Source organism: Solea solea, chromosome 15 (assembly GCF_958295425.1).
Source record: "Solea solea chromosome 15, fSolSol10.1, whole genome shotgun sequence".
Lineage (NCBI taxonomy): Eukaryota > Metazoa > Chordata > Actinopteri > Pleuronectiformes > Soleidae > Solea > Solea solea.
In genome coordinates, this window is record NC_081148.1 from 1,450,336 (window position 1) to 1,460,732 (window position 10,397).

Sequence of the window (10,397 nt, forward strand, 5' to 3'; positions counted from 1 at the left end):
ATTGATTCTGTTTTGGTTCTGTGTTGATTCTTGACTCTGCGTTGGTTCTATGTTGGTTCTTAGTTCTGCGCCGGTTCTGCGTTGATTCTTGGTTCTGCGTTGGTCCTATGTTGATTCTGTGTTGGTTCTACGTTGATACTGCGTTGGTTCTTGATTCTGTGTTGATTCTTGGCTCTGCGTTGGTTCTTGGTTCTGCATTGGTTCTATGTTGGTTCTTGGTTTCTATGTTGGTTCTTGGTTCTGCGTTGGTTCTTGGCTCTGTTGGTTCTGCATTGGTTCAGTTTGTTCTGCATTGGCTCTTGGTTCTGCGTTGGTTCTACGTTGATTCTGCATTGGTCCTGCGTCATTGATTCTGTGTTGTTGATTCTTGGCTCTGCGTTGGTTCTGCATTGGGTTTATGTTGGTTCTTGGTTCTGTGTTGATTCTGCGTTGGTTCTTGGCTCTGTTGGTTCTGCGTTGGTTCTGCATTGGTTCTTGGTTCTGTGTATGTTCTGTGTTGGTTTTTGGTTCTGCGTTGATTCTGCATTGGTTCTGCATTAATTCTTGGTTCTGTGTTGGATTTTGGCTCTGTTTTGATTCTGTATTGGTTCTGCGTTGATTCTGTGTTGATTCTGTATTGGTTCTGCGTTGGTTCTTGGTTCTGTGTTCTGTTTGTTCTGTGTTGGTTCTGCATTGGTTCTTGGTTCTGTGTATGTTCTGCGTTGGTTCTAGGTTGATTCTGCATTGGTCCTGCGTCATTGATTCTGTGTTGTTGATTCTTGGCTCTGCATGGTTCTATGTTGGTTCTTGGTTCTGCGTTGGTTCTTGGTTCTGTGTTGGTTCTTGGTTCTGCTGGTTCTGCGTTGGTTGTTGGTTCTGCGTTGGTTCTTGGTTCTGTGTATGTTCTGTGTTGGTTCTACGTTGATTCTGCATTGGTCCTGCGTCATTGATTTTGTGTCGTTGATTCTTGGCTCTGCGTTGGTTCTTGGTTCTGCATTGGTTCTTGGTTCTGTGTTGATTCTGCATTGGTTCGGTTTGTTCTGCGTTGGTTCTATGTTGGTTCTGTGTTGATTCTGCATTGGTTCTGTTTGTTCTGCATTGGTTGTTGGTTCTATGTTGGTTCTTGGTTCCGTTGTTGATTCTGCATTGGTTCTGTTTGTTCTGCATTGGTTCTTGGTTCTGTGTTGGTTCTTGGTTCTGTTTGTTCTGCATTGGTTCTTGGTTCTGTGTATGTTCTGTGTTGGTTCTTGGTTCTGCTTTGATTCTGCATTGGTTCTGCATTGATTCTTGGTTCTGTGTTGGTTCGTGGTTCTGCGTTGGTTCTACATTGGGTCCATGTTGGTTCTGCGTCATTGGTTCTGTGTTGATTCTGCATTGGTTCTTGGTTCTGCGTTGGTTCTGTTTGTTCTGTGTTGGTTTTGTGTTTCACATGTAAACTCAGTATAAAAATCATAAAGGTTCTTCTACCACATTCCAGCAACTCACAGACTAACTAATCGCACACAGATCCGTGGATGATCATATTTAACAACAGTAACACAATATAAAAGATTACAATATCTATTATTAATCATCTAAAATGTATATATTTATATAAACAAACGTTTTCATTTAAAAACACATTCAGGTGTAAACAGGAAGCAGTTGGTTGCTTAGTAACAGAAAATTCACTGATTTATCGCTGGTTGTCAAGTCACACTTCAAGTCAACATATTAAAGTCATAATAATGAAGTCACATCATTACTTTGACTCCATTCTGGTACGACTGTGAATGAACGAATGAATGTCAGAAGCTGCTTCAGGAAGGTTAGGTTCACAGAGTCTGTTGCCATGGTAACTAACTTAGAGTCGGTGACGTTTGTAAACATCCACGTTCCTCTTCCTGATTGGTTCATGTCAGCCATGATTAGACGACCAGCGGCCAATCAGAATGTAGCTAACACTTACTGTCAGTGGGAGTAAAAAAGAACATCAGCTTCCCGTTTACCCTGACACACACACACACACACATTGAACACAAGTGGTCACATGACCAAAAACATAATGTTGTAGTTAGTGCATCTGTCCACAGAGAAGATCTTCTCTAAATGTTCTGTTTGTTCAGTGAATGAAAACATGAATATGACGTGTTTGTGTGTGTGTTACTATGGAATTATTCATTAATGAAGAGAAAAATAAAATCCTGCGTACAGCATCTTTAAATGTGAGTTCATATTCATCCTTTCATCAGTGAAAGACTTTTTCACACTGAAATAAAATCACTGTGAAATGTGTTGACCCCTTGACTCCGCCCCCTCACCCTGGTGGGTTCTAGGTCTCGTACCCGGTGGATCGGCGGCGCCGGTGGTTCCAGATGTCTTCTCTGTGTTCGGGTCGACAGAAGAGTTTGGACGACTGAGCCAGAAGTTCCCGGTTTTCCCGGTGTTTTCGCAGTTCCTGGAGTTCCCGGTGTTCCTGGTCCCCGCCCACTTTACAGAACAAAGGACGGCCGCTGAAGTGGGAGGAGTGTGTTCTGTTGTCATGGCAACCAGAGGACAACGGACTAACAGCTGATCTGAGGACATGAACATGTTTGTGGGTCAAATCCTATTGAAGGTGTGATTTATGTGAGGCACTAACAGAGCAGTGAGCGCCCCCTTCAGGAAACACACAGCAGAAACATTCTCAGTGAAATCTCTTTACAAAAAGACGTCTTTATCTCACTGTGAAACTGAAGTTTGTAAACCAGGACCAGGACCAGGACCAGCAGCTCCTGTGTGTGTGGTTTACTAACGTCAGTCTCACAGTGAGAGAAAGACGTGATCATGTGACGAAGTCTTTTATTCAGTGGATACAATGTTTTTGTTCACCTGCTTTTTATGATTCTGTCACGTCTGTTATCACTTTGTTGCTGAAGAGAGAGAGAGAGAGAGACGCAGAGGTTAGTGTGTCTCTGTGTGTGTGTGTGTGTGTGTGTGTGAGACTGTGTGTGTGTGTGTCTCTGTGTGTGTGTGTGTGTGTGTCTGTGTGACTGTGTGTGTGTGTGTCTGTCTCTGTGTGACTGTGTGTGTGTGTCTCTGTGTGACTGTGTGTGTGTGTCTCTGTGTGACTGTGTGTGTGTGTGTCTCTGTGTGACTGTGTGTGTGTGTGAGTGTGTCTGTCTCTGTGTGACTGTGGTGTGTGTGTGTGAGTGTGTGTGTCTCTGTGTGACTGTGTGTGTGTGTCTCTGTGTGACTGTGTGTGTGTCTCTGTGTGACTGTGTGTGTGTGTGTGTGTCTCTGTGTGACTGTGTGTGTGTGTCTGTCTCTGTGTGACTGTGTGTGTGTGTGTGTGTCTGTCTCTGTGTGACTGTGTGTGTCTCTGTGTGAGTGTGTCTGTCTCTGTGTGTGTGTGTGTGTCTCTGTGTGACTGTCTCTGTGTGTGTGTCTGTCTGTGTGTGTGTGTGTGTGTCTGTCTGTCTCTGTGTGACTGTGTGTGTGTGTGTGTGTGTGTGTGTGTGTGTGTGTGTGTCTGTCTCTGTCTGTGTGTCTGTCTCTGTGTGACTGTGTGTGTGTCTGTCTCTGTGTGTGTGTGTGTGTGTGTGTGTGTGTGTCTCTGTGTGTGTGTGTGTCTCTGTGTGACTGTGTGTGTGTGTGTGTCTGTCTCTGTGTGACTGTGTGTGTGTGTGTGTGTCTGTCTCTGTGTGTGTGTGTCTGTCTCTGTGTGTGTGTGTGTGTCTCTGTGAGTGTGTGTCTGTCTCTGTGTGTGTGTGTCTGTCTCTGTGTGTGTGTGTCTGTCTCTGTGTGTGTGTGTGTGTCTCTGTGAGTGTGTGTCTGTCTCTGTGTGTGTGTGTGTGTCTCTGTGAGTGTGTGTCTGTCTCTGTGTGTGTGTGTCTGTCTCTGTGTGTGTGTGTCTGTCTCTGTGTGTGTGTGTGTGTCTCTGTGAGTGTGTGTTGGTACCTGGTAATACTCGACCAGTCTCTCGGTCACGTCGATGCGTCTCAGCAGGTTCTCGATGAAACGCTGGATCCGGACTTTTCCGCTCGTCTCCTGTCGAGCTGCTGTTTCCAGAAACTTCTGGATGGTGATCACTTCCCTGCCAAACAGGAAGGAAGTCAGAGTCATGTGACATCATCAGGTGTCAGACTGCAGGTCGTGCTCACCTCTCTCTTCGCTCCAGTTCGTTCTCCGAGGCGTTGATCTGCTCCCTCAGCGCGGCGATCACCACGACCGCCACGTCCACCTGCCGACTCAGTGAGCGCTGCCGCTCGGCCACTTCCTGTCTCTCCTGGATCAGCTGTTGAGAGTGAGCGCGTTCACACAGCAGCTCCGTGTCAGTGTGAACCAGCTCTGTGCTCACTGTGGACAGACGTCTCTGCAGGAGGCGGGACAGACGCCGCCGCCGCCGCACTGCTGCCGCACACGCACACACTGACGCACACGCACACGCACACGCCATCTCCACACCAGAGAAAGACTTCTGCTCTGAAGGAGACAGTGAAGGAGACAGTGAAGGAGACAGTGAAGGAGACACAGCAGTGATTGACACTGATCTCTTGATTATTGATCAGATGAAGGATGGACAGAGTTTACTTTCAATTTTAATTGAATTAAAACCTTAATATAGGAAAAAGACGCGATGAACGCACCAACCACATTCAGGACTGGGTCCAGAACTGGGTCCAGGTCTGGTTTCAGGACTGGGTCCAGGTCTGGGTCCAGGTCTGGTGGTGGTCCGAGAGGAGGGAACAGGAAGTGATGTTGGCCTGTGTCTGATTTTTTTGTGGATATTTTGATATCTTCCTCATTTCTGTCTTCATCTTCCTCGTCGTCCTCCTCCTGCGTCCCCACACCGACACTGTGTGTGCACCTCCTCACAGAACTGTACGAGTGCAGGTAGCCACTATCTCTGCTGTCGCTGAGGGAGCGTACGTGAGGTGGCCGCTCTGCACTCTGCTGCCCCCTGCGGGTCGGGAGGCTCGTGTCGTACCAGGGGATCGCCGCCATCAGAGGGTCGGGGAGTTTTCCGGTGATGCTGAAGCCAGCTGAGATCACGTCAGGTGAGTGGTACGAGTGGCGACGCTCCAGGTGAACACGGAGTGAGTTCAGGCTGTGGAAACATTGTCGCTCGCCGCAGCGATGGCAGCGGAAAGGGAGGTCACGGGAGGTCAGGGGGTCACAGGAGGTCAGGGGGTCATTGGTGGCGCGGCAGGCCGGGCCGGTCCTCTCCAAGAGGAAAGAACCAGAGTCTCTGGAACAGAACTTGTGCTGCATCACTCTACAGCTGCAACACAACAGTCAACACAAACATCATCATCATCATCATCATCATCATCATCGTCATCATCATCATCATCTCACGCTTTTATATCAGACAGATTGATTTCATCTTTCTAAATCACTGATAATCAGTTTGAAGTCATCAAACACAAAAGTCAACATTTATTTCCATCATCCATTTGGTTTGATCCATAAAATGTCATAAAATATAAAATATTGATCAGTGTTTGTCAAACGTGGAAATGATTTTAAATGATTTAGTTTTATGGAGCAAAAGCAGAAAATATCTATATAAATATATAAAAACAAAAATATTTTAATAATGGAATCATTGTTGATGTATTTTAACCTTTAAATGTTTTATTCCATATAATTACTAGAACTTTGATATTATAGCTGTATTTACATTGAATTTGATTTGTATTCTGTGTTTTATTAAAATAATATAAATGATCTAATTTATTATTTTCCGTTTTCTCTGATTCAAACACTAAAGTCTTTATTTTACATATATATATACACATGAATAATGCTGTCGTGACCTTTGTGAATGAGTGAATGAGTCATTTTCAGTCTGAATAAACTAACAAACGTTGATCTTTGTTTCGTGAACAACGCCGCTGTTAGCATTAGCATTAGCAAGGACAACACACACACACACACACACACGTCACGTTAGCTAATCTTACCGACGAGACCGTGACTGTGCGGAGTCTTCATCTTCATCACTGTGTATGAACACAGCAGCAGGTGCTCACGCTCACATCGTTCATTCATTCATTCAGTTAGCAGCGCCCTGTTAGCCTGAGTTCGTACATCCGTTCTGAACTTTCAAAGTAAAACCTACAGATTCTTCTTCTTCTGAGGTTTAATGGCGGTTGGTGCATTACCGCCACCATCTGGTATGGAATGTTAATCCAACTGAACTATTACTTAAAAGTCCGTCAGTCTCTGTGTGACTGTGTCAGTCCGTCAGTCAGTCATCATCTACCGCTTTATCCTCCACCACAGGGTCGCGGGGGTGCTGTGCCAATCTCAGCTACATCGGGCGAAAGGCGGGGTCACACCCTGATAGGCGGGGTCACACCCTGATAGGCGGGGTCACACCCTGGACAGTTCACCAGTCCATCGCAGGGCCACACACACACACACACAGAGACAAACAACCATTCACTCTCACACTCACACCTATGGTGTCCTATTTACCTAATCCCCGGGCATTTCTTCGTGGGAGTAGATGTTGTGTTCCACAGACATTCACAATTACTTTCACAGGGTCAGATATAACCTCCTCTGAGACCCAAGACAGTCTAGCTGCAGACCTGCACTGTCAGGTCTCCTGCACTGTCAGGACCGGAAGTTGATTCGAAGCCTTTCAAAATAAAAGCGACCATACCGGAAGCACGTATTTTTCGTTCCCAATGTTTCTTGGATCTTTATGTTACGTTTACAATGTAAATATGTTTATGTGTATCCATGTGTTTAATGAAAGAGATTTAAAAAAAACTGTATATCTTTCCAGTTCAACTGTATAAGGTGAAAAAACTCAGGAAAATGTCAAGATAAAAAACAAAATATTATATATAAAAAAAAGAAAATACAAAACATTATGAGGAGAGCTACTGTCCAGCTTTCCACTGGGACTCCTCTTAAAGCCCAGGGAGTTAGGCTCCGCCCCACGTGCCTGAGGGTCCAAAAACAGAGAAGGTCGGGCAAGCTCTCTGACATACTTCTCATCATTGTTCCACATGTTTAACAGGTGGGAAAGCCTTGTGTCTCCTCAACATTAGGAACACCAAACCACCCTCACACTTACTGTGAAACATGATGTCACGTGTTGTATGTGTGTTCAGGCCGGTCCACTGTCTCACACAATATACAGTTTCATGATAAAACTGATAAAACTGTACATCAGAAAAAAAGATGTTGTACTTTGGCCAGGGTAATTAATCTAACTGCCTCCAGCTTCATGATGAGTGGCAGCGGGGATGGATTTATAAGCTCAAGTCTGTTGGAATAATATCATTGACCTGATGGTTCCACTCACCTGAGTATGTGTATGTTTCATGACGTGGCTGATTGCAAATCGTGAACACAGGTATTGTATCTGATTGAGAGTGATACCAGCGGTTCCCCCCACTCCGCCTTTCATAAAAAACTGCATATTTGGAATCTTTAACCTCTAATCCGACCACTTCAAAAAGGAGTCTGTTGTTAATCACAGCCTCTTGACGTGAGGCGATCTGAACATCATCTGCATACCCCTGGACGGGGTTAGTGGAAACACTAACCCCTGGGTGGAGTGGCTCAGTGGTTAAGACCCTACCTTGTGTACGAAAGACATCATGGTCGCAAGTTCGATTCCACCCCTGGCTAATTGTACTTGATTCCATTGTAAGTCGCTTTGGATAAAAGCGTCTGCTAAATGACATGTAATGTAACAACATTATTGTTATTATTATTATTTATTCACGTCGGCAGTAATGACACCTGATTACGCCAATCGGAGGTCACTAAAGTTACTGTTGAGTCTGTGTGTAGGTACACACAATCTATGTCTGACAATGTAATCTTCTCTGGTCCTTTGCCCAGTGTGACCAGTGATGACATGTATAGCCGCATGTCATCATTCAATCGCTGGCTGTCGAGGTGGTGTCCAGAAAACAACATTGGGTTTTAGATAACTGGCAAAACTTCTGGGGGAAACCTGGTCTCATGAGGAGAGACGGCGTCCATCCAACTTTGGATGGAGCAGCTCTCTTATCTAGCAGCTTAGGACCTTTTATTAGAAACCCATGACAATCCAGAGCTGAGACCAGGACACAGAGTTGCAGTCTTTCATGCTTCTCTGTGCTTCTTTACGAGCAGTCACCAATTAAAAACCCCATAGAGACTGTGTCTGTCCCTCGACCTACTAAAGTTAAAACTAAAGTAAATAAAGTAAATAAATCAATAACAAACAGAAGAGGAGTTAGACATTCTGACTTAATAAAGATTAATACCAACAATAAAATAGAGTCAAATAATACCACTTTTAAATGTGGACTATTAAATATTAGGTCACTCTCCTCAAAATCTGTTTTAATAAATGATCTAATTTCTGACAATTGTATTGATTTATTCTGTGTAACTGAAACTTGGTTACATGAAGAAGATTACGTTAGTCTAAATGAGTCAACTCCACCCACTCATGCTAATACCCATATTCCTAGAAGCTCAGGCCGAGGAGGAGGAGTAGCAGCCATTTTTAATACTAGATTATTAATCAATCCCAAGCCCAAACCAGGATATTCATCGTTTGAAAGCCTTATTCTTAATCTATCTCATCCTAGTTGGAAATCACAGAAACCAATGATGATAGTCACAGTTTATCGTCCACCTGCACCTTATTCAGAGTTCCTATCAGAGTTCTCTGAGTTCTTATCTGAGTTAGTGCTTAAGACAGATCAAATCATAATTGTAGGGGATTTCAACATCCATGTAGATGTTGACCGTGATAGTCTTAGCTGCGCATTTAACTCGCTGTTGGAATCAATAGGTTTTATTCAACACGTTAATAAACCAACTCATTACCTTAATCACACCCTCGACCTTGTTTTAACTTATGGTATTGATATTGATAACTTAAACATAGTTCCTCAAAACCCTCTCCTTACTGATCATTATTTACTCACATTTAATTGTACAATAATGAACTACAATAACATAAATAAGAAATACTGTCTGATAATAATATTAATACATTTAAAGAGACAGTGCAACCTTTATTTAACTCGGTGCCATATGTCAGTACATCTGAAGGTACCTTTTGTGATTTTACTCCCGCCCTCATAGATAACCTTGTTGATAGTACAGCAGCCTCACTGCGTACTACATTAGATTGTGTTGCCCCTCTGAAAAAGAAGGTGGTGAATCAGATGAGACGAGCACCATGGTTTAACTCCAATACTCGTGCTCTTAAACAGACGTTACGTAGATTAGAAAGAAAATGGCGTTCCAATAACCTTCATAACCTCATCATCCAAACCATCAACCCGTCAGTTAGATCCTATCCCCACCAAACTGTTTAAAGATGTGTTTCCTTTAATTAACAGCTCTATATTAACTCAAATTAATCTATCCTTATTAACTGGATATGTGCCCCAAACTTTTAAAATAGCAGTTATTAAACCCCTTCTCAAAAAAGCGACCCTTGACCCAGATATTTTAGCTAATTACCGACCTATATCTAATCTTCTCTTTGTTTCTAAAATCTTAGAAAAGGCAGTTGCTAATCAATGATGTGAATATTTGCGCATTAATGGCCTGTTTGAAGATTTTCAGTCAGGTTTTAGATTAAACCATAGCACAGAAACAGCACTAGTTAAAGTTAGTAATGATCTTCTCTTGGCTTCAGATAATGGTCTAGTTTCTTTACTTGTCCTGTTAGATCTTAGTGCTGCATTTGACACCATTGATCATAATATTCTACTGCAGAGATTGGAGCAGACTCTTGGTATCACAGGTGCTGCCCTCTGCTGGTTTAAATCATACTTATCTGATAGATTCCAGTTTGTTCATGTTAATGATAAAGCCTCACTACAAACAACAGTTAATTGTGGAGTTCCACAAGGCTCAGTGCTCGGGCCTATACTTTTTACCTTATATATGCTTCCTCTAGGGAACATTATTAGAAAGCACAACATACACTTTCATTGTTATGCAGATGACACACAGCTATATTTATCAATGAGGCCGGATGAAATAAATCAGGTTGTTCAACTCCAGGAATATCTCAGAGACATTAAGTCCTGGATGACCTGTAACTTTCTACTTTTAAACTTTTATACTCGGCCCTAAACACCTCAGAGAAAAACTTTCTGATCACATTGTCACTTTAGATGACATCACCATGGCTTCCAGTTCCACTGTGAGGAACCTTGGAGTTACTTTTGACCAGGAAATGTCATTTGATTCACACATAAAACTCATTTCCAGAACAGCCTTCTTCCACCTGCGGAACATTATGAACATTAGAAACATTCTGTCTTTACAGGATGCTGAAAAACTAGTTCATGCTTTTGTTACATCTAGATTAGATTACTGTAACTCCTTATTATCAGGATGTTCCAACAAGTCTGTTAGAACCCTTCAGTTCATTCAAAATGCTGCAGCACGAGTTCTGACAGGAACTAGAAAGA

At 43.2% G+C, this 10,397-nt stretch overlaps 1 protein-coding gene across 1 annotated transcript; it reads right to left on the reverse strand.

The window, feature by feature from the left end:
* Positions 1–1,977: 1,977 nt before the first annotated feature.
* Positions 1,978–7,456, reverse strand: znf365 (zinc finger protein 365). Its single transcript, XM_058652219.1, has 6 exons — positions 5,907–7,456; positions 4,587–5,221; positions 4,101–4,422; positions 3,898–4,033; positions 2,830–2,870; positions 1,978–2,534 (listed from the first exon to the last, which is right to left on the reverse strand). Exons 2-6 carry the CDS (start codon positions 5,209–5,211, stop codon positions 2,291–2,293), a joined length of 1,368 nt encoding a protein of 455 aa, XP_058508202.1. The 5' UTR covers positions 5,212–5,221; positions 5,907–7,456; the 3' UTR covers positions 1,978–2,290.
* Positions 7,457–10,397: the final 2,941 nt, after the last annotated feature.